The 23427-nt window shown below is 42.1% G+C and overlaps 2 protein-coding genes and 3 non-coding genes across 5 annotated transcripts; 1 reads left to right on the forward strand and 4 right to left on the reverse strand.

The window, feature by feature from the left end:
• The first annotated feature begins 472 nt into the window (after nucleotides 1-472).
• On the forward strand, nucleotides 473-12456 carry RFC4 (replication factor C subunit 4). Its single transcript, XM_056499219.1, has 10 exons — nucleotides 473-719; nucleotides 1289-1367; nucleotides 5581-5660; nucleotides 6803-6922; nucleotides 7790-7933; nucleotides 8224-8344; nucleotides 8789-8914; nucleotides 10489-10569; nucleotides 11398-11514; nucleotides 12245-12456. The coding sequence occupies exons 1-10, from the start codon at nucleotides 595-597 to the stop codon at nucleotides 12338-12340; spliced, it is 1089 nt and encodes a 362-aa protein (XP_056355194.1). The 5' UTR covers nucleotides 473-594; the 3' UTR covers nucleotides 12341-12456.
• Nucleotides 12457-13347: 891 nt separating this feature from the next.
• Nucleotides 13348-20359, reverse strand: EIF4A2 (eukaryotic translation initiation factor 4A2). Its single transcript, XM_056498683.1, has 11 exons — nucleotides 20003-20359; nucleotides 19104-19149; nucleotides 18878-19010; nucleotides 18484-18623; nucleotides 17350-17518; nucleotides 17112-17221; nucleotides 16858-17001; nucleotides 16331-16468; nucleotides 15952-16041; nucleotides 15632-15711; nucleotides 13348-14154 (listed from the first exon to the last, which is right to left on the reverse strand). The coding sequence occupies exons 1-11, from the start codon at nucleotides 20029-20031 to the stop codon at nucleotides 14010-14012; spliced, it is 1224 nt and encodes a 407-aa protein (XP_056354658.1). The 5' UTR covers nucleotides 20032-20359; the 3' UTR covers nucleotides 13348-14009.
• Nucleotides 16122-16249, reverse strand: LOC130257108 (small nucleolar RNA SNORA63). Its single transcript, XR_008841249.1, has one exon. It is a non-coding gene; the product is annotated as a small nucleolar RNA SNORA63 (small nucleolar RNA).
• LOC130257117 (small nucleolar RNA SNORA81) lies at nucleotides 16630-16810 on the reverse strand. The gene has a single exon (XR_008841257.1). It is a non-coding gene; the product is annotated as a small nucleolar RNA SNORA81 (small nucleolar RNA).
• On the reverse strand, nucleotides 18700-18770 carry LOC130257119 (small nucleolar RNA SNORD2). The gene has a single exon (XR_008841259.1). It is a non-coding gene; the product is annotated as a small nucleolar RNA SNORD2 (small nucleolar RNA).
• Nucleotides 20360-23427: the final 3068 nt, after the last annotated feature.

A 23427-nucleotide genomic window follows, 5' to 3' on the forward strand; every position in this document is an offset into this window, starting at 1 on the left:
ACCAATAACCCTGAGCCCGCACACCTGGGGGAGCTGCTCGCACGGCAGCAGTGAGCGCCGGAGCAGATTTGCACCGACGCCCACAAATGCACAAATGTCGGCCCCAGGACAGGCTCCGGCCAGCCTCAGGCTCTCCTGGCCTTCATTTCACTTCACCCGGGGGCGCTTCCAAAGTCCCCAGAGGCACCTCACCCGCCAGGGGAAGGGAGCAGGCCCCACTACATAGAGAGGTCCCTCCTCCCCTTGCTCTCGGGCAGCTCTCGTTCTTTTCGGGGCGTCTTTTTGTTCTTTATTTCACGTTCGGGGAAACGCATTTGTGAGGGGGCGCGCGCCCGCCCTGAGGAACCGCCCGCTCCGCACCCCCTGCGCGCGCTGGCCTCCTAAGCCCCGCCCCTTCAGGTGCCGGAGCGCGCGCGCCGTGACGTCAGCGGAGCCGCACTCTGTGACTGGCTCTCGGCGGGCGGAAGTGGCCCCGCCCCCGTGCGCGGGCGGGTTGGCGGGAAAGGCCGGCGGGGCCTGAGGGGGTCTGTGGGTGACGGGGCCGTGAGGGGGCCCGGCACAGCCCGGCACAGCCCGGCACAGCCCGGCACAGCCATGCAGGCCTTCCTCAAGGGCCCGGCCTCTATCAGCACCAAGCCCGTCGCTGCCAAGGAAAAGAGCGCGGCCGGGAGCAGCGGGGAGGGCAAGAGGACCAAACCTATCCCCTGGGTGGAGAAATAGTAAGGGATGCTCTGGGGCAGTGGGGGCTCTGGCCGCGAGAGGGGGGGTTGGCTCTGGGGGGTACAGAGAGGTAGTTGGTGCACAGCAAAAGGGGAACGCAGTGTGGGTGTCCCCACCAGGGAGAACAGCTTAAATTTCCCTGTTAGGGGGAACTCCAGGACTGTGGGGTGTTAAAGTCCCCTTTGGGGCTGGTACTGAGCAGAAATCTTGGCCATGTGAAGTAGTGCTGTTTCATCGCCGTGGTTTGATGCATAAATGCATTTAATGCTTTGCTTTTTTGAGAAGCCTTTATCACAAAGTGGTAAAATATTTCGGTTCTGCTTTTAAAAGCATCTTAGACAGGTGTTTACAACAGAAAGAGACAAACAACTTCCTGAGGAATTAGATCACTTCAGTAATACAGACCAGAGGCACTAGACTTCCTGTTGTGATTTTGATTTCAACTACAAAGTTCACTGTAATTCTTCAGTACCTGATGTAATCAGAAGGGGAAATTGTTTTTCTCAATTTCAGCTTTTCTATGAAACTTTGTTAGCTAATACATTTTATTTAATGTCTTTTTATTTAGTCGCCCCAAAAATGTGGATGAAGTTGCCTTCCAGGATGAAGTTGTAGCTGTGCTGAAGAAGTCCCTGGAAGGTGCTGATGTGAGTGTAATGACAACATCTACCTAATCAGCATTTTTAGATAGACACTTGAGTCAGTGGTAACAAAAATTTCTCTTTTTTAACTCAGCAGTGACCATTTTTACAGTGGTACTTCATGGACAGGCTAAGTGACTTCCTTGTGATACATCCTGTGTGATATATCCTGTTTTGATTTATGTGTAAAGCTTCTTATATTTCCAGTCCTTTAAACACTGTAGAATTGTCAGTTTGGAATTTTTCCTGGTAAAGCTCAAATGGTAAACTTCTTGTTGGTAGTTTCAAACCTGGAAAAGCTTTTGTGGTCTCCACACTGCTACTCCACTAGTATTTGTGACATTCATGTTTAAGACAAGAGGAGAAAGTTTTTCTTTCATAGACAAGTCTGAATTGCCAGTCACTTTTAAACATTTCTAGTGATCTGTAAGTACTTCTGTGAAACTGCTAAACACTAAAAATTTTGGCTTATGAAATTTAATTTAAATGTGCCAGGTCTACTTCTTGAACAGTGATTCCTAAACTTTTATGGTTTAAATTTTCCAAGTAAGTCTCTTTTGCTTGAAAAAGATAAGTATGGCAGTTGCAGGGTTGGCTTGCATGACATAAGAGTAGGTCAGCAGAGCATTTGTAGTTGCATTTGTTTACTCTTGCATTTGCTTCTGAACAAAAATTTAGTAAATATTTGTTATGTTTGATGGTTATTTCTTCCAAGGTAGCTGATGTGGAGGTGAAGAGGCTGTCTCTTTTCACAGGCTGCAGCTTTGGTTTGCCCTTCAGTGATATGAGTCTGTTTCTCTCTGAAAATAATAATTTAATCAAAGCTTGCAAAAGCAGACATACCTTATTTGTTTGAGTGTGTGAAGCCAAAATCCAACTAGTACAACACAACTGCAAAAGATTTGCACTTCTTTCTTCAGTTCCTTTCTCCATGTTCAGTTTGCTTTGAGAATGCTCTTGTAATGTTGTACCCCAGAAATCTGTGTTTCAACAGCAATGCTGCTGGATTACATATTTATAGAGTTGAAGTAATTAGGAAGGAATTGTTAAGAGCAAAGGAGAAATGAGCTGCTGCCACCTATTCTGTCTGGACATATGAGTTGTGTAACATTGCTTAGGTGATGGGTTGGGAAGTTCTATTTTGAGCAACAGTTATTTAAAACCCTACAGCTTGTGGATCAGCAGTGTTTCTTGGATTCTGAGCCTAGTGCACTTGTGTTGACTTTTGGCCTCCTGAATTGAAAAGTCAAATTATAATTCCTGCTTATGGTTAGAGGCCCTGTATTTTGCCATAGCTGCACCAGCTCAGCAAGGCATTTGGGGACAAAATCATGCAAGTCCTCTAAAATATTTGGGTTTTTTTTAAAATTCAGACATTTTATTAGTTTCTTGAAAGGACTCATTCTGTCAAAAAGGCAAAAGTGTAATTGAAAATCTGAGGGGGCTAGTACTTCTGTAAGTACATGTTACTGTAGAGGTTCTTCCTGAGTTTGGAGATCTGGTGAGATCAAAGAAACAGCTGTGACAATGCTTAGGTTTGAGTAATGTGCTTAATTTAAATCTTAGTGTTGGAAGTGGAGGTCAGTCCTCTGTTGATTGGCCTGTATTTGTGCGCCTTGGTTTGGGAGCTGCTAAATGGAGCAGGACTTGTAACTCCCTATAACTTATACAGGACTTGTAACACCCTATAGCCAATAAACCTCCATCTGTGACAGCACACATCATCCTGTTATAAACTGGGGACAGTAGAGTCTAGGGGGGCTTGAACTAGAGAAATTGATTTTCTGCCAGGAGTGTTGATTTGTTGTTGTTTTTTTGGCAAAGAAACTGAAAATGGTCTTGTTATCCTTTATTTTTCATTTGATTCATGATACCTTAATAACTGAAAAGAGGGTGTAGGATTATCATTGCAATTTACATCTTCACTTGTACTGAAACTGCTGGAAAAGCATCTGAGATTTGCACTATATGAGGTAGCTTTCCCATGAGCAGAGGGATGCCTGCAGGTATCCTGCTTACTCCTGGCAAGCATGAAAAATGGATAACCAGATCAGGTTGCAGTTTATTTAAAAATACTGCCACAGTTACATAAAGGATTAGGTTGTGCTTGGTGAAAAGTGGTGTAAATACTTCAGTGAGAAACCAGCATAAATGAGGTTGAAACAGAAACAGTGATGAAGTTGGGGTGTAATGGAATTAGGAAACAGATTCTAATTAGAACTTTTTACCTGCTTTTGCTTTTTTTGAGGAGAGTAGTGTGTGAATTAGCACAGAGGCATGAAATTATGTATCTCCTTACAAACATCTACCCATGCAATGTGCCAACCCAGCATGGAGATTAGTGAATTTTCAGCTGTCATTCAGTACACTTTCCTTCTCTCTGGAGCTGTCATAAAAGATAGAGGGGGATAATACTATTGTGGTATCTAAATTTGAAAAGGTATTTGTTAGGAGGGGATGCTGTTTGCTTATTAGCAATTAGGGAAACAAGCAACAATTGATTGGCAGAAGGAGCAGGCAAAACTTGAAATTCATTTATGTACTAGAAACTGATTGAAGATTGAAATCTCTACATTTAGGGTACATACACAGTTAAGTCTGTGCCCTATGTCTTGTCTTAGTTGTTAAAATGGGGTATTTGTTACCAAACTGATTACCTCTATTTCATTTTCTGATTATGAATTGTGTATTCCTGCATTTTTCTGTGCTCTTTGGATGGTTTTGGTTTTGCTGTTCCCATTCTGTCTGCATTACATGTTATATTCAGCATAGAATTCTCTAATCTAATTTTAGTTGACTCTTTTTAAAAATAGAATGCTTATTAGGGGCTAGAAATCAAGTCAGACTGAGAGGTTTGTCTTTTTGCTATTGGTTGGAGGGAACTTTTGGATTCTTGTTTTTAAGAGTGTAGAAGTGGAACATCCCCTATTGTAAAAGACAGCAGTTTTAAAGTGGTCATTTATAGAAGTGATTGCTTGAAATAGTAGTATAGAAAACTCCTATATCACTCCTATGTCAGCTGGAAAGCCTCTTGATTTCAGCCAAAATTCAGTCATGGCTTATACAAATTTTATTTATGCTGGCTTTGTTCTTTGTGTTGCTCAGATTATTTATGGAGATCAGTCATTTTCCTTCTCAGCTTTTGTTTTGCTGAGCTAACTAAATCAAGCACTTCAAAAAGTCACTTCTCATAAAATAAGTTTTTCACTCCTTTAATCACTTTTCCCAGTTTGGATTCATTATCCTTGTCTAAGGGTGGCCTGAGCTGTGTGCAGCTCATTACCTGTTAGTATTAATAATTTACATCTGTATTAGAAGTGCACAGTTAGGACCACCATGTTACACAGGCTTGTACTGCTCCTCTGACAGACAAAACAAAACCAGCTTATGTTCATTCCATCTAATGAATTTCAGATATTTAGCAGATACTTAGTTATGTTCTCAAATTAAGAGATTTTTTTTTTTGCTTTGTGCTGCTAAATGTCATCCTAAAATTATTGCTGCAGTCTTTGCTGTGCTGCTTTGATCTTCCTGTGTCAGCATATCTCCTTAATGCAGTTGTATTTTTCATGCTGAGGTCATTAATTAAATATTTTAAAGATCAATTAACCTAATTTCTTTAAGAAGTGCCAGTGGTGTCCTTTGAAAGCCCCTTGGATGAGTGCAGGAATTTGCTGTGCAGTGCAGTGAGTGCTGGGCTGTGTCTGCACTGCCCTCACTGCAGCCCAGCGTTCCCGAGCTGCCCTGTGCTCACTGCAGTGCTCTTGGTGGCAGCACAGAATCCTCAGCCTGGCTGGACAAGGCACAAGGCAGGCTGGGCAGCTGAGAAAGCAAAGGATGGTTTATTCTGCACTGCTGGCCATACCCAGGCTGTTTTAGGCCCTTCTTGGATAAATTTGGGTGTCACTGCAATCAGAACAGTAAGCTCTGCAGGCTTTTGATCTCAGACATGCTCTGGGGTGTATATATAAAAATAAATGTAAACTGCATATCAGTTTGGATAGAACATGGGATAGTGCCACCAAATAACACTTGTTCATGCTGTGCTATAAACAGCAACTGTTTGCCCACCTTTAGAGACCTAGAAGTGAAAAGACTTGCCATTATTTACTGTGAGGAATAGATAGTGTGTGTTCTGTTCAGATTGTCAGTAGGTTTTCCTGTTAGTGGATTTTTTTAAAATTTGCTTTTCTTACAAATTAATGCCTTGCTGTTTCAGCTTCCCAATCTGTTGTTCTATGGCCCACCTGGAACTGGAAAGACTTCCACTATTTTAGCAGCTGCTAGAGAACTGTTTGGGTAAGCTGGAATCATGTTGCTTCAGTGTAATCAACAGTCACGTCTCCTAACCATGTGATTAAGTGCCTCTGGTCATTGCCTGCTCTTAGATAGTTCCCAGTACTTTTTCAGAGATATCTTCATATTCTAATGCAGTTCTAACATAAGATTTCTTTCTCATATTTCCTGTCACAATTTAACAGGATAGACTTCAGATTGGCAGCCGTGTAACAAATTCCTAACAAAGAGTATGGAAAGAATATAGCTTGCATATGCCTTACTGAATTTTATAGAGGAATTCCAATTTTTATTACTTACTTAGTAAGTTGTTACTTACATACAGATCTCAAAGTGCTTCATAAAATGTCTGACTTGTAATCTCTCTGTTATATACCATTGAATTGTGTCTGGAAAGTAGTATTTAGGACTCAGACTAAAATTCAGCACGTACATATTCATTAACTCACCTGTAACACTTGGGAGTTTTTAGTAGTGAACTCAGTGATCTATAAGCAAAAAATGGATGAGAAGGTGGTTTTATGTTATGATCAAATGTAATGATGAATTTAATACTTCCCCCCCATCCCATTTGTTGTCTTTAATCTTTGACTCACTGTTTTTTGAAGATAACTAGTTCTACTTTAGTAGGAGGAAGACAACTCCACATTGTGAGTCCATTTTAATTCCCAGGATTTAAAATCCAGTGTGTGAATTATTGGTTTGTTTTTTATTGTTTTTTAAATGGAGTATAGTACTGCAGGTAATTACTGCATGTCTTGTACTTTCTGGCTATTTCATTCTGGTAGTACTGCTAGTGACTGTATTGTGGCATTTTACTTGTTATTTCACATTGCTCATGGGATACAAGTAAAAAGGCATATAATATAGTGCTCTGAATGTATGAAGCCAACTTCTTACTGTTTTTTCCTGGTTAACTGATGTAATTTTATACTTCATTGTTTTCTGCAGCCCAGGAGGAGATTCTAAAAATAGCTAATGGAAATTCATACTTAACATTTTATGATCTCAACTGTCTTTTAACAATGTTATTTAGTAATGCTGATAAAAATAATCTCTGCCATTCAAAACAGCCAGAAGGGTTGTTGTTATATTTTATAACATATCATTACAGCAGCTAACATGTTGTAATAAAAATTTTGCAGGCCTGATTTATTCCGGCAAAGAGTCCTTGAGTTAAATGCTTCTGATGAGCGTGGGATCCAAGTGATTCGGGAAAAAGTGAAGGCTTTTGCTCAGCTAACAGCGTCTGGAAGCCGTTCAGAGTAAGTGCTGGATCAAACCCTTCCTGCTTAGGACAAAGCATGTGGTTGTTTTTGTTTCTAATATAAATGATGGGTCAGCAGTGCCCAGAAGTTGGCAACACAGTGCTTTGGCTGAGCTTTTACTTCATGGAATTTCACATTGGGAGTTTGAAAACCCAGGAGGATTTTTACTGTTGCTGTTAGCATTGGAGGCAGACAGCAAAAATCCACAAGACTTCTGGGTTTGAAAAGTCAATTGTTGCCTTTTTGTTGCCTTTGCAGATATTGTCTGGCTACCATAAAAAGTTTCTTTGGGTAAATAGTGCCAGAAGTTACTTCCCTAGTCTTTCTAATCTGCAGGAATTTCTATGACGTGGGTGTTGGTTTCTAAAAGAATTCTGGTGTTAGGTGAAGGGAAGCCCAGTGCAGATCAAGCCATATGTATGGACTGTGGAAAGTAGCAGGAAGAAACTGCATGCCAAGACAGCCTGGCACAAAATGGTGTTGTGTGCTGAAATCAGTCTGTTGAGTATTCTTGGGATTTTAGGGAATTAGGAAACCTGTAAAAAGAAGAGCTACATGAAGTGTTAAAAGAAGCAGCTTACAGTAAGAGTATGTATTTTAGAGGACTCCTGCAGTATTCAAATGTTGGTCTTTCTGTGGGAATTCAGTCCCCACCTTTATTACAAATATTAGTCTTTAATCTAAAAATAATTTTTTAAAAGATTGAACCTCTGAATCTGTTCTATTTTTCAAGGATACATGCTTAAGGAAAATATTACTTGCTATTTGCAGTGATTTTTTTATTTATGTTTTTCACTGGGTTTTTTTTTCTCCCTTGGTCTGTACATTTCATGTCTGCTGAATAACAGATTTCTAATTTTTCAGTGGTAAAATGTGTCCTCCTTTTAAAATTGTGATCCTGGATGAAGCAGACTCTATGACTTCAGCAGCCCAGGCAGCCTTAAGACGCACAATGGAAAAAGAATCTAAAACAACACGTTTCTGTCTTATTTGTAACTACATCAGCAGGTACACCTGGAATTTGCTGCTTATTTGGATTTGCTGTCTGGTCTGTAGTCTCTTTTTTATTTTTTCCCTGCTTAGAAGGTGATACCTAATTTTCATAGTTTTTAATAGAGATATCTCTATGTGCATGCAAGCCTGAAGCAATAATTATATTTCACTTTTAATTTTTACAATGTTGCAGTTTTAGGTTTATTTAAACTTTAAGGTATTTTAAACCTCTTCTGCCTTTGTTAGCTTTGTCTGTGAGAACTTGACCCACACATTCATTTTCCACTCTCCTTCCTTTCTTTCAGAATAATTGAACCTTTAACGTCTCGATGCTCCAAATTCCGCTTCAAGCCTTTGTCTGACAGTATCCAGCAGCAGAGGCTGTTGGATGTTTCTGAGAAGGAACATGTGAAAATCAGTAATGAGGTAACTTTGTGATTGCCATGTAATTTTACTGCTTAATCCAGTGCATAATTGCATGGCGGTGAAAGAGGCCAAGTCAGCATACTTTTCCAGGCTGCTCATTTGTATGAAATAAAATACATAAACTCATTTATTCTCCTTCCATAGAGGAGATGAATTTTAAGTCATCCTAAAAACAGAGAAATGTCCACCAGAGAAAACTGAAGCCAAACTGTAGGGCTTTTTGCTCTCTGCTGAGTGTACTGGCATTATACTGTGATTCTTTCTCTAACTGCCAGCACACATTTGTGTTAGTAGAGAGGTTGTTTTGTAACTTGTGTACTGTGCTTGGCTCTGACAATCTGCTTTGTGTGCTACTTGGTGTTTTAAAGTAACTGCTGAAAAAGGGTATTGGATTTTAATTAACAGTGAGCAATTAATGCAGCATTTTCTGACATTATTTTTCAGGCAGTATCATATCTGGTGAAAGTGTCAGAAGGGGACTTAAGAAAAGCAATTACTTTTCTTCAAAGTGCCACTCGCCTAATGGGTGGGAAGGAGATCACAGAGAAGATAATCACTGAAATTGCTGGGGTGAGCTGTGCCTTACAGTTTCTCCTGGAATTACTCTGAAAAGCATTTTTCCTACCTCTATCTGCTATTGCTCAAAGTTTTGTTAAAAATAGTTTTATACTCACTAATGTTGCAGCATGATAATGATGTACTATCTACCAGAATTTTAAAGACTGCCGTGTCCTGTACACTTACTACATAGCAGGTTTATACCAACTTCTGTAAATCATGGAAAACTGTAAAACAGTCTTATAATTCAAACTGAAGTTGAAATAATCTGCCCATAAATGCAAACTGTGGAGGTTTTTTTTTTTGTGGGAGAGTAGATTAGAACATTTTTTGGTGCTTTTCTATATGTATGTGTGCATAAGTATAGATCATTGCAATATTGGTTTGGAAGCACCACAGGGAAATTACTTTCAGTAGCAGCTCATTTTCAACTTAATGTTCAATGACAGTGACAGTGACAAGGATCTGTGTGGATCCTGCTTTTTAATGAAACAGCAGAGGTTTGTTCTAGGATGATATGGGTAATACCAAGAGGTACAGGAGAAATCTGTACCTCTGAGAGAAAACACGTTTAATAAAGCTTGTGTGAAGGTGTTCCTATAGCAACAAAACATCCCTGAAGAAGGAAATGTGAGATTAGGAGTTGAGGAGCTGAAAAATAAATAGGTTTTAATAATGGACACATTTCCCATGAAGGTGCTGCCATCTTAGCTAATTGTAGGGGTGGGAGGTTCTCACTTTGATGAAGCCAGAAGTAATTGCTACTGTGCAGAGTTTTACAGAACAATTTTAAACAATTTTCACAGTGAAGTCATTGTTCATTTTTGTGTATCTGTAAACCAGCTGGTATCTGAATAGATATCAGACATCTGAAACGTGGCAGAAATTGACTGTAATGATAGGAAAGAGAAGCAGGACATTCTGTTACTGAAAGAATAGTGCTTGTTTAAAGCAAAGGAACCCAGATTTACATCTTCATAAAATCTTGAAGTTCTTGGTCATTCACAACTTCTGTGATCCTGGAGTGACCTTAATACAAAGGCTTCATAAAGAAGCTTTGAAACCAAAGTGTCCAGGCACTCAACTGACAGGAATGACAATGAGTGAAGGGGGAAAGGGGCAGCTCTTTTCTGCACAGAGTGACATAATGGCATCTGTCAACTTTTTTTCCTTCTGATTTATTGTCTGATCTTGTTGCATTGGGCTTATTTTGGATGCCATTGGTGTGTCACTGGAAATAAAAGCTATTTGCTGTGTTGTTTAGGTGTAGAATGGTACAGAAAGCATTGGCTGATCTAACTGTTGAAGAATGTCCTCCTGTTAGTCAGTGTCCTGAATAAGCAGTTGGACTCAGGGAGCTGACTTTAACAGTCTATTGTCAAGATAAGGTTTTTGTTTTAATATCACAGCCCTAGGTCTCACTTTTAGAATTTATTCGGTCTGTCTCATCTTGCTAGAAGTGGATAGGTATGTAGAGGAATGAAATCCTGAAATGGCCTCTGCCATGAACAGTTTGTGACTGTAAGCATCAACACCAATTTTAAATTTAGAAAGTTGAAATTAAGAAATGTCACTTCTTGTTACAGGTCATCCCTAAAGAAACAATTGATGAACTGCTGTTGGGCTGCCAGAGTGGTTCCTTTGAGAAACTGGAAACACTGGCAAAGGTAGAGTTCTCTTAGTGCTTAGCCTGGGTGTTTCTCTCAGTCAAGGCCCTGTGAATACTTTGTTCCCAAGCTACGGCTGAAGAACATTTGGCCTCAATCGGTTTGGATGCACATTTGGGAAGTGTCTTTTACCAGTCAGGACTCCCAGTCTTTCCCTTCTGACAAAGAGCTGTCAAAGTTGCAAATAAATTTCCCTACCAATGTGACTCTGGCTTTCTCCTAGGTTAAACTGATGTCATGTAGATCAGTTCAGCTGAACAGAAAAAGAAACTTGCACCAACCCATTTCTATTTTTATAAACTTCTCTCTCCCTAAATGGCTTCACTGATCATTGTTCTCAATGCTTCACCTTTTGGTAACTGGGCACTACTGATTTTCTTTAAAAGTCTTTAGTGACCCGATGAAGAAAATAAATCCTAAGTAGGTGGCCCTTTAAAATGTGAAGGCTGTGAAACTGCCATCTGATGCTGTGGATGCCAAACCCTCCTAATTTTAGAATAGGATTGGATAGGTTCAGTAGGGGTTGTTAAATACTTTAAATGTCTCAAAATTTCCAAGATGTAAAGTGTCAGAAGCTGGAAGAACATTTGGACAGAACTACTGCTGTGTGCCTGCCTTGCTCGTGCAGCCTGAGGTGCTCACGCTGGGTCACTGTGCGGCAGGATGCAGGGCAGGGCTGTGCACAGGCTGTTCAATTGTCCTTTACAATGTACAAGTTCCATACTACAGTGGAGTCTCTCAGTCCAGGCAGAATTTTTCAAGATTGTCTTTCCAGTTTGTGGTGTTTCTGCTGCTGAATTACTTCCTTTTTCCTCTCTCCCTGTGCAGAATCTCATCAGTGAGGGGTTTGCTGTTGCTCAGCTTGTAAACCAGCTGCATGACACCATTGTGGAGAGTGAAGATTACAGTGACAAGCAGAAATCTGCCATAGTTGAGAAACTTGCAGTAAGTCCAGCTTGAACTAAAAAAAACCAAACACATTAATCTCTACAGGTTGATTTTTGTTTGCACAGTCTCTCCCAAGAAGTGCGTAATTTTTTTATTCTGAGTGCTTCTTGGTAGAATGCAAACTTTTGTCCTGAGGAATTTCATGAGAAGAAATTGAGATCTAGTTAAGTGAATTATTATCCCTATTATGTTGTTCTAGTGGATTTGATCAGAGGTTTGTGGGTTTGGTTGTCCTGGAGGTTTTTAATATAAAAAGTGGGAGGGAAAATTAAGATGAGAGTAAGTCAGCACTTAAAGAAACTTAGGAGCTGCAAAATCCAAATTTTGTTCTGGTGCATAAAATAGGCCTTTCAAAAAAAGAGAAGATTCATTAACTTGCTCCATTTTTTATGAAGAAGGAAAGCTAACTGTGGTGGAGTTTTGCTAAAGTCACTGCAGGCAGGTGGTGTGGCTGCCCTGCAGTGATGCTCCTGGCAGGGGCTTGCAGGGCCAGTGCCACACACCTTTGTGTATAGAACTTTGATGTGGTGGCTTCCTGTAGGAGATGAGGCTGGAGAGGTCATGGTTCCCATTCCAGTTGGAGGGAGGTGTGATATGGCTGCTGGAGAAATCTGTGCTGATTAAGAAAATAGCTGGCAAATTTCTTGTTCTCCACTGTACCCCAAGACACAGCTACCTCGTGCATCACCATTTTTAGAGGATTTTCCCTTCTCTGTTTCCTCTGCAGGAAGTGGACAAATGCTTGGCAGACGGTGCTGATGAATTCTTGCAGCTGATGAGTCTCTGTGCCCTTGTGATGCAGCAGCTCACACAGAACACCTGACTCCTCCAGCAGCCCTCTCTGCCACGGGTGGCTGGGGCTCTCAGAGCAGGCACTTGTGTACTTTTGTACTGGTTTTTTTGCAATAAAAGGACTGTACTGCAGTTGGAAAACCTAAAATATTTTGTACAATTTTTTTACACTGGGTGAAGAGTAGAAGGGTCTGTAATGCTCCTACTGTGCAGTTAATTGTTGTATACTTACACATGCAAACAAATGTATCAAAAATATATATATTTGGATATATATAGCCATAGGGAAGTCTTCATCAGCTGCAGAGACAGAAAGGACCTTACTCCTTGTAGCCTAGATTGGCTTGGAACACACTGACTTGACAAAATGATGACATCCCTATAAAGCACAGCTTCAGGCTGAAGGCAGCTCCTGCCTCCAACCATCTTGTATTTGAACCTTTAGGGTTAAACATGGCAAAAATCATTTACAGTAAATATACTGCAACTTTTATTTAATTCAAGCTCACCAAGAAGAAAATGCTCAGCAAAGGGTAGGTCATGTTCTGAAGATGTCACCTAAGATTTCCTGTCACTTCACTCCATTCTTGCTCAGAAGCCATTTTAAAGCTGTGACCTGGATGAGCATCTCTGGGACATACCCTTTCAGAGATGCTCTTTTGACCACCTGTCTGCCCGTCCTTCCTGAATGGTTTGGGGGGAAAAAAATATACCCTTGGACAGGTATTAGAGCATAAATGATGCAGTGCAGAGCTTTTTCATCAAGCCAGCACCATTTATTAAGTGAGCCATTTTCTACTCTGATGAAAGGGTGTTTCAGTGTTAAGGACACAGGTGCAGCAGCCCAGAGCTGTCACCCAGAGCCACACTGGCACTTGAAGTCCACCCTGTTCCAGAGTCCAGAACCACTCCTGCAATTAATGACAATATACAGGAGCTGTGGGGACAAGCTCAAGACTGCAGCAGCTCCCACCCTGAAACAGAGCAGGTGCTGTCACCCTCCCCTCAACCCAAGAAGCAACTATTTAACAATTTAAGTGAATATAGAAGTATTTTATTGAACATTCAAACTTCATTAAGACATGTGCAATATGGCAAATTTTACTGGGTTTAACCCTAACTAAGACAATAGTATGATTGCTTGCTTGCTGGGGCTTAGCAACAGGGTCCAGATCACACTTACCACTAATTAAATACTTTATTGAATAAATACATATGAAACAAAAATGCATTTTAATGCTCTTATAAAAGTTTAGAGATTTTGAAAGGCCTTTCCAATTTAATCTGAGGTGTAAGTACATACAATAAAGGAAGGTAGGCTAGTTTAACATAATTGGCTGACTTTATACAGCACTTATATCTTTTAGTCCATAAGTAAATTATTAAATGATAAAGAACATCTAATACAACCACTTCTATGGAACTAGGAAATAAATTTCTAATAAAGAAAAAATTTACAGACCCCATGACTTTCCACCCAACCCCAACAGTCTAACCCTAAAGTGGACAAAGCCAATGGCTTTCCCCACAAGAGCTCACGACAGAAAGTCGCTTCTCTTATCAAAAATCTGTATTTCTGATCCGTAATGAGCATTGAGACAAGATTCAATATATCCCCAAAGAAAGAAGCACAATGCGCGTTGTGAATCGCCTATTCAGCAACAGCGAGCACTGGATTCACAACCACCTCATTCCGGGGATTAAATGAGATCAGCCACATTCATCGGCATCTCCTCCACTGTAGTATTGTAGAAAGTCTCAATGTCTCGCAGGATCCTCTTGTCCTCTTCAGTGACAAAATTGATAGCCACACCTTTTCTGCCAAAACGGCCACCCCGACCAATTCTGCACAAAAAGAAAACACATTTACACCCAAGTTAACCCTGCCCATCTGCTTTATATGTCTGCAAGATCCATTGACTGCTGCTCTTATCTGCCACTGGCCAGTCTATGCTGCTTTAAGAGGGCCAGCTGCCACCCCAGTCACATCTGGTCAGGAAAAACCAGCAGCTGGTGCAGCAGCACAGCAGGTCCATTTCGTGGCAGGCAGCAGGGCACACACAGTTACTCTTTTTCTCTTTGGCTGCAAAGTAAGATCTTCATTTAATGCTTGGTGCTGTGTTCTGAAGTCCTGGGTCCTCTCTCCCCTCTGTTCAACTATGCACCCACCCCTTCATGCATCCACTCCCAAGCACAGAGAACACACCGCTGTTTGACAACTGGACTGTTACCAAGTTAATCCAATTTCATCCAATAACATTAAACAGCACACTTAATTTCAGAATTTTAATTCAACCTAACTGTTTCCAGTGGGAAAACTTAGGGTTTGTTTGTTTTCTTTATAGAGTAAAATCCAAGTTCAAAATTTTTGTTTAAGCCCACATCCATCACTGACACATCAGTGCATGCGGTTTAGTTACACCCACTGTGAGCTCCACCTTCCTACAGACTGCACAATAGAGCACCTTGCCAGCAAGAGCTACATACACAGAAAGGGCTCACAAAACTTAGGGGATAATCATGACAAAATAAATAAATAAATACCAACTCGCTCTTTATTCAAACTGTGCCGCTTACGAATCCACGTCCTAAATTACGTCAACGTCGTTTCTGAGCACCATCTTGTGTCATCAACTGCTGCTATGGACTCCTGTATTTTTTTACATCAAGTAACAAAGCACAGTTTACTTAATTTAGGGACAGTCACTAAAAGCAGTTAACTAAACCTAGGGAAACAAACTCAAATTGCTACCAGAAGACACACACCACAGAAGAATCCCACTAAGGAGCCACCAAGAGCAAACATGGCACAAACATGGACACAGCTGAACCTCCACAAGCAAAGGCAGCCCTACAAGCTAGGAGTAAATAATGTCTGTCTTGTCACTGAGCAGCAACAACTCCAGATCAGCCAGAAGTCAGATCAAGCTGACCCCCCTGCTGTCAAGATGCTGCACCAGTGGTGGCACACTTAAACATCACAGCCTATGTGACAAAAGGCAGTTCAGTTGCTGGCATTTTCCCCACAACTCCAAGGTTCATCAGTCATCAACTGAACCTGTTACATATCTAAGTTTTCCCACTGCTTTTAAGTGTTAAAAAGCTCTGCTCCTCCCTCGTTCCAGAACCACTGCTGTTAAAGGCAGGGCTTTTTTTAAGCCAATCCACAAGTGGTTTTGTTCCCTGCTAGCTCTGAGAAGTTTATGCATGGATGCCAACACCTCTGGTTTGGTGAGAACTACAGGATCAGGAGAGGAGGGTGTGTGCCAGTGCCCACATCCAGCACAGCACAGGGACTGACTGGGGGGCAGAGCCAACTGACCTGTGAATGTAATTCTCACGATTGGTCGGCAGGTCGTAATTGATAACCAGGGACACTTGCTGCACATCAATGCCACGAGCCTGCAAAGCAACATTGAGTTTTTAATGCAAAGTCAAGGGCTATTCTCAAATTCATCTATCACAGGCTTTTGTCAACCACATAATTAGTTATGAACTACAACTGTGTAGTCCACAGTGGAGCATGGTCTTTGCTGTTCCAAAAAGCTTTCAACAGTTCAGGTTACAAAAACCATCACTCAATTATGAAGCTTTTGGGACAAGGCTTTAACAGGAACATGTTCAATGGAAGACAGTGCTCACCAGCAAGTCAGTAGTGATCAGGACACGGCTGGACCCCGACCTAAACTCTCTCATGATAACATCCCGTTCCTTCTGGTCCATGTCACCATGCTGGAGGAGAGTTAAACAAAAAGCTGTAATTAGCACAGTTCCAATGCTCCAAACCAGAATATCCCTTAAAGAACAAAGGCATGTATGAAACCCAGCGTCCCTACCTGCTGTGGGAACGAAGCAGGTAGGGATAGAAAGGCAACATTTTACTTTTAGCAGGGGGAACGATAATACAGCACTGCACAGCTATATTATAACTTTCCTGCTTTTCACTGATATCCCCTTATCACCATTTCTTGTCTAGTAAAGACACAGCATTTCAGAAGTGATGAAAAGTAGCAATTCTTACCAGAGCTGAGACTGTGAAGTCCCTGGCATGCATTTTCTCTGTAAGCCAGTCTACTTTTCTCCTTGTATTCAGGAAAATAACAGCCTGTGTAATGGTCAGTGTCTCATACAGATCACAGAGAGTGTCCAGCTTCCATTCCTGAGCAGAACAAGGATCATCAGGAAACTCATCATGACACAGACAGCTCAGTATATAACACAAACTTCAAACTAGGAACAGAACTCAAATACAGCAACTAATTAAACATGCCCTAGCACACAATTAAATGCAGTATAACCTGGAAACTAGGTTTTTGTATCAATTGTTGCACCAAATCTTCAGACACAGGACACTGGACATTAAGAAAGAGGTCCACCCTAGTCCTTTTCGATCTAGTGCATAGTTTTTCTTCTTCTTGCATTTACTCTACTAGCATTATTGCAGAAACTAAAGCTGAGCTTTGGTTTCCACAATTTTAGCACAGTGCTTTAACAAGAAGGTAACAGGACCTAACTCCTCCTGCCAGAGCAAGCATAACCAATACCAACCTCTCTCTCAACATTAATGTAGAACTGCTTGATACCCTCCAGAGTCAGTTCTTCCTTCTTCACCAAAATACGGATGGGATCTCTCATGAACTTTTTGGTCACTTCCAACACATCCATTGGCATTGTAGCTGACAGCAACACAACCTAAAATATATTACTCCATGTTAGCAATTTTCATTTGTACAATTCAATTCCCAGCCATACTAAAACCAAATCTGCATGCATCACTTTATCACATAAAAAAGCTTTTATACCTGGATGTTTGTACTTAGTTTTTGAAAGATCTCATAAATTTGATCCTTAAATCCACGGCTCAACATTTCATCAGCTTCATCCAGAACAAACATTTTGATCCATTTTGGTGCTATTGGAAAAAGAAGCATCTCATGAAGTTTCAGATATACATAATCCTTTACAATTATGCTTCGCTACTAAGCTTTCCAGCACAACTCTCTACAATGACAACAAGTGCACAGTGAGATGGATACTTACAAAGATAGCGCCTGTTCAACATATCAAACACACGCCCTGGAGTTCCCACCACGATGTGTGGAGCCTCAGCCTGGAGTTTCTGCATTTCATTGCGCACATTTGTACCACCGATACAAGCGTGGCATGTTGCTCCCATGTAGTCTCCAAGGGCCAGGATTACCTTCTGAATCTAAAATAGAACCTTCCATTAGTAGTTTATAGGACAATAAAGCTCTAAGCCTCATTATCACTGGCTTTTATGGACTTTGGAAGCCAAGACACCACGTAAGGACTGTGGAGCTCTTGCTCTCGGCTGCTCAGGCCTACATGGTAAGCAGCTGGACACACTTCTGTGAATATGCTCCAAGGGCATCACTACAAGCCAGGTTTCAAAACAAGTCTCACCTCAGCAGCTTTAAGTAGAACAAAGGCATAACATTCTGATCAAAGGCCCTTACTGCATTTTTTTGTTTTGTCTGATTTAGTATGTTTGGCTTTACCTTGAAGAATTGTCACAGCACTGGCATTTCAGTATAGTCTAGTTGAAAATGACAGTAAGTTTTCTACTTTAGAGTTGGTTTAACATAGCACTTTTTAAGAACCCGCATTACTGACAGCAGATCCTAAAAATTCAAGTGTTCTTGAAGTTACTACCACACACCCACTTAAATGTAACAAGACACCAAGCCTTGAAGGTGAAAGACATGCAATTATGTTGTCAGGAAAACACACAAAGATACAAAACCATTTAAGTAACCAAATGTGCACTGCAGTTTTCATGTTGCACAACTGCATCTAAATTTAAATAGCTTCCAAACACGTAAATTTTTTGTTTCCACTCAGAACACTGTGCTTTAGTAATATGTGTTTTAGTGCTGAATATGCTCCCTCCACTTTACACACAGCAGAGCAGCTGCCTCCTGCACCCCTGCCCCAGCACACCCTCTATGTGCATCAACTCAGCTCTTCAAGGAGGCAGAGAACTTGTGGGACAGAAGCCAGTTTGTATCCCCCACAACTCCATACAAAAAGGGTTCTGAATGGATATTAATCACAGTCCCTTAAGAAGTCTGGTAACATTGTCTCACAGTTGTGAAACCTGAAAGCTATGCAACACACAAAGTTTTTTGATTTTTTAAACTACACTATCAATACCTGTTGAGCCAGTTCTCTGGTAGGGGCCAATACTAGTGCCTGGGACTCCTTGAGATCAATCTCCAACTGCTGCAGGATGGAAATAGCAAATGTGGCTGTCTTGCCAGTACCTGACTGAGCTTGAGCAATCACATCATACCCTAAAAAAAGTAGGATACACATTTACTGCTCCCACACGGGTCAATCATATTAGTTTTACTTAATTCCCCTTGAAGTAAGTGATCAGTACTAAGGACTTGTCTCCATTTCAGGTCAGTCCCGAAAGATGGTGTACCATCATATCACTTGCTCAAAGATTAAAATTAGTTACTACTGCACGCTAACGAAACAACATATGCATTTCACAGTGTTTTAATAATTATCTGATGTTGATATTAATGAATCTACTGCATACCTTTGATGCATGGAATAATAGCTCTCTGCTGAATAGCTGAAGGCTTCTCAAAACCATAAGCATAAATGCCCCTTAAAAGGGATTCTTTTAAATTCATATCATCGAAATTGTCAACAATCTCATTCCAGTTGCTCTGTAATAAAGGAAGAATAAAAAATGACAAATCCAATACCCTTGTTAACCAGTGATTAAATTCTCAAGTCAGAAAATTCTCGTAAGTGCTCACCTCGATGACACCATCGGGCTCCATTCCCTCTGGGCCGCCATGGTCTCTGCCATGAAAGAGATCACGCTGTTAGCACAGGAGCCACCACCACGCAAACGCGAGCTCACACCTCGGCTGAGAAAGCAGCGGGACCCGTGACAGATCATTCGAGCAGGTGCTCTGAGCTTCTGCCAATCGACAAGCTCCTACCCCTCTTCCTCAGTGGCCTGGGTGCCACAAAATCCCAGCTCAGCTCCCGGGGCCGGGCCTGGGGCCGCGGGTACGGGCGCAGGGAAAGCGCGCTCCCGCGGCGGCGCGCGAAGGGGGGGGCGGGCGCGCTCCCGGCGCTGCAGCGGATCCCCCCGCCCCGCCCCGCCGGGGAACTCTCGCGAGAGCTCCACCCCTGGGATTGCGCAAACCGGGCGCTGCGGGCGGACGGCGCCGGGCGATCGCCCGGGGGGGCCTCCCCCTCCCCCCGCACAAAATGTAATGGTCTCGCCCTCAGTGCGGCCCGAACACCCGGGGCGAGCCAACGGAGCGAGGGATAAAAGAATGTAAAGAAAAAAAAATCCACAGAAAGGCATTTAAACACTTAAGCTACAACACAGCTGTATATGAATTAAATTCCAAAAAGTCCTTTTCAGGGTTGACTGGACTGCTAAGAAAGCCAGTAACGAAAGCCAAGCCCCAAGGACTAGAGCTAAACCGTTGCTGAACCGCGAGCAAGGGGAGCGTAGGGACCGAAACGTCTAGAACGGGAGGGGCCAGGGCGCAGGGCTGATTGACCACGGCTCCCTGCCTCCCCCAGGGCGCTCCGGCTCCCACCCCTCAACCTCTCTCGACTTTTCCTCTCTCCCCGGCCGCCCCCACATAACCCACGAAGCCCCCGAATAAGGAAAGAGCCCAGGCCCCCGCCATACCTGCTATAATCCGCGGAGCCCCCTGACATGTTCCGATCACCAGCTCAGTCCTCAACTGAAAAGGCAAGCCCTCCGCGGCGCCCGCCTTATATACCCGCCCTGCTGCCGGACTCGTTGCGCTCTGCTCTGCGCATGGATATACACCTTATGCCGCACGCAAAAAAGCACGAATCCCTCCGGATTAAGCCCTCTGTCCCAAGATATTCCCGTCACACGACTTTTTAAATTAATCTAGAGGTTTTGTATGAAACATTGGGGTCTATGAGGTTACGTGGAACATGGAACTACTTTTTTTGTCAGATCGCGGAAGGATATTGCACCATTGAGTGCGTCACAGCGCCCCACTCCTTCCTCCCTCTGCCTCCCCTTCCCCCCGCGTGCACGGGGTTTCCCGTCCGGTCCCTGCTGCAGCGCGGGGCGGGAGGGGGCAATGGCGGCGCCGGCTTGGCCGGGCTGAGGGCACAGCGAGCGGCCCTGCGGCAGCATCTGGGGCGACATAGCGGCCCCCTTTGGTGGCCGCATTTTCCCCACCGTGTTGGTTGTTTTTAAAGCCCCGAAGTCGCGGGGTGATAGGAGAGAGAAGGAAGCTTCCTCGGGCGGGGGCCGGTGGCCGCGCATCCGCCCCATCCGCACACAGAAATGGCTCCCGCCTCCTCCTCCTCCCTGACAGGCGAAACACACCCCGAGCTCTCCCCCTGCACTCCCGGAGCCGGGGCAGCGCTGGGAGCTCAGGGAGAGGCGAGGGGGGCAGATGGAGGCGCCTCTGAGGGCTCGTCGGCCCCGGGCCCACGCCCAGTGCAGGCCGGCGGGCCCGCGAGCTTGTCCCGGGGCGCTAAGGGTGGATCATTCTTGAGAGGGATGCAGGAGTATTTGCAGGGGACAAGTTGGGTGGTCCTCGGGGTGCTGCCGAAATCAGGGTGCTGTGATGTGCTGCAGGTCGCAGTACAGCGGTGTACACGAAAAAAACAATGATTTAAAGGTTAGTGCAGTCCAAAATAAAGCACTAAGGTAATTGTTACTCTGCAAACCGATTGCATGAGCATGCCCAACCCTTCCATACTGTGGTAGAAAAAATATCGATCATTTTAATGCTCTTCTAAGGTTTCACAATAATCCATTCCTCAGTATTTCTTATGGAGGCAAGTAATATCAATTATAAGCAATAATTTTGTGTCAACTTAGTTTAGTTTATGTGTATCACTTTGCAATCTGTTTCCATAGTGATTATATATGAAGAAATGGAGGCAGTGCTTGAGAAATTCAACCCTTGTCTAGAATATTGTAAACTGTCTAGAACCATCTAGAATATACATAAAGGGAATATCTCACAGACTGTATATACCTTAAATCTTCCTATGGTAACATTTGCTGGGACAATATTACCTGTAGATACAGTACAACCTACCACTATGCCAGCAAAATTATATAAATGCAGCTCCACTACTGTCAGCCCATCCTAATGCTCTCACATTCTTTCTGTCCACCTCTGCTGGTGGAAAATATTGAGGATATTTCCTGTGTTTGCAATTCAGATAGACACAACAATATCCAGAGGCCTTTTAAATGAGTGATGCCAGTTTGCAGGGACTATTAGCCTCTGGTTGGAAAACAAATAGGATGGACTGAAGAAAGAATGTGAACACAGTTTTGGGCTGGCACAGTTAAATTTCCCAGTGCATTAAAAGTGATTTGAGTCTAAATGGAGAAATAATGCTACTGAATATTTGTTAAGGATCTTGAATATTTATTAGGAAAGCTGTTGAATTTGATTTGAGGAATACTTTCATTCAAGTACTGCATTTAAGTCTTAGTAGATTTGCAAATCTGAGAGGCAAAGATTTCCAGACGTGGGAATTTCAGGAAAGTAAGCCATCATTCTTCACAAACCTGAAATGGCATCTCAGAAAAAAGTATCTACTTTATCTTTTCCAATAAAGAAATCAGTGTCATTTCAGATTACCCGGGTATTCAGATCACTTTGAGTGTTCAGATTTGGCAACAGTTTTCCAGAACAAGGCTTTCTTGGCTTTCTTTAAGGAGAAATTCTCATTGCTTTAGCTTGCTGTAAATCTCATTTTACAACACTTGGCCAAACTTCATTCTACTAAAAAAATAATCAAAAAAACCTTGAAGTAAAAAAAATATTATCTTCACTCAATAGGGACAATTTTTTAAATTGATATTGTCTTTTACTGGCTAAAATAGTGGAGGGTCTCTTGATTAAATGCCAAGATTTCTTGGCATTAGGCAACTACAGAGCCAAACAGGTCCCCTCGAGCTTCTGATCACCTTTATTGAGAAGCTTGAAATATCCCTGTCTCTGAGGATTTTGTTTATTTCTGATTCATCTAATGCTTAAATATAAAGAAAAGCCTATGAGCATACTGGTATCTGTCATGTGGTTGTGGCAGAGTTTGGCAGAATTTGATCAAATTATTTGGTCACGTTATTTGCTCTGGTTTATGGTTGTTTTAATGCAGTGACACTCCTCAGTCCAGTGGCCCCTTGCCAGATGCTCTATTTGCCTCGAGTGTTGTATGACTGGAACAATGAAATGATTATTTAATAAACAAATTATCAGTTCCCATGTGAAGAGCATTTATTCATATGGATGTTGAACATAAAGGTAGATGAGAAAAGGAGCTCAATATTTCACCAGTAGAAATCCTCAACTTCTTTCACCAAATGAAAAGATCCAAAAATTTTGTTTCATAAACTTCAAGCAAATGGTTGGAAAAACATAATCAGTCTTCTCTTTTTGTGAAACAAGGTATCCAAGCTTCTTGTATTAGCAATGAACCCTAACCATACCAGAAGAAAAAATCCTGCATTTTATATCTTTCAAAACCCATGTAAAATGTTTGAGAAATATCTCTGGTTAGTAGTGCAAACAGCTTTTTCGTATGTGGTCAAATCTACTTTGTGTATTTTTGGGCCAGTGCTAGCCACACTCTGCCTGGAATTATTTGTGTTCTGAACAGGAAGCACCAAACTGAGAGGTACCAAAAGGTCAGATTTTGTCACTGACAAAAATCTTGTAATGACACTGGGATTTCTTGTGATCCCCTGGCATTAAATCTGATTAAGCTTTTTAGAGTAGCCTCAACTGAAAACTTGCTCCCTAAGGACAAGGTTCGTGTTATCTTCAGGCAGAAGGGATACCAAGAAGACACTAAATAATATGTCTGTGCTGCTAAAGATAGGATCCACAGCCACATACATATGTACACCTAATATACTTCTGTAGATGTTTCCCAAAAAGACAATCCCAGTGAATCATGAGCTCCTTAGTGAGAGTGAACATAATAATATGTTTATTAACAGGGGTAACAGATGGACTAGCTGGTTTAGCAGCTGGGTTTCCAGTGATTATTCATGCAGATTGAAGTAAGGAATGACGTATCTAAAGAAAGCAGTAGGAGCTG

Source organism: Oenanthe melanoleuca, chromosome 9 (genome assembly GCF_029582105.1).
Source record: "Oenanthe melanoleuca isolate GR-GAL-2019-014 chromosome 9, OMel1.0, whole genome shotgun sequence".
Taxonomy (NCBI): Eukaryota; Metazoa; Chordata; class Aves; order Passeriformes; family Muscicapidae; genus Oenanthe; species Oenanthe melanoleuca.

What these genes read in the sequence shown, in the direction of transcription:
- EIF4A2 (XM_056498683.1), bottom strand. Translation starts at nt 20,031, where the DNA reads ATGTCAGGGGGCTCCGCGGATTATAGCAG. An exon ending in TATTATTCCATGCATCAAAG is followed by an intron (nt 18,624 to 18,877) that starts GTATGCAGTAGA and finishes TACTTTTTTTAG; the next exon opens with GGTATGATGTGATTGCTCAA. An exon ending in CGTGAGAATTACATTCACAG is followed by an intron (nt 14,155 to 15,631) that starts GTCAGTTGGCTC and finishes CTTTTTGTGCAG; the next exon opens with AATTGGTCGGGGTGGCCGTT.
- RFC4 (XM_056499219.1), top strand. Translation starts at nt 595, where the DNA reads ATGCAGGCCTTCCTCAAGGGCCCGGCCTCTATCAGCACCAAGCCCGTC. An exon ending in ATTTGTAACTACATCAGCAG is followed by an intron (nt 7,934 to 8,223) that starts GTACACCTGGAA and finishes CCTTTCTTTCAG; the next exon opens with AATAATTGAACCTTTAACGT. An exon ending in TAATCACTGAAATTGCTGGG is followed by an intron (nt 8,915 to 10,488) that starts GTGAGCTGTGCC and finishes TTCTTGTTACAG; the next exon opens with GTCATCCCTAAAGAAACAAT.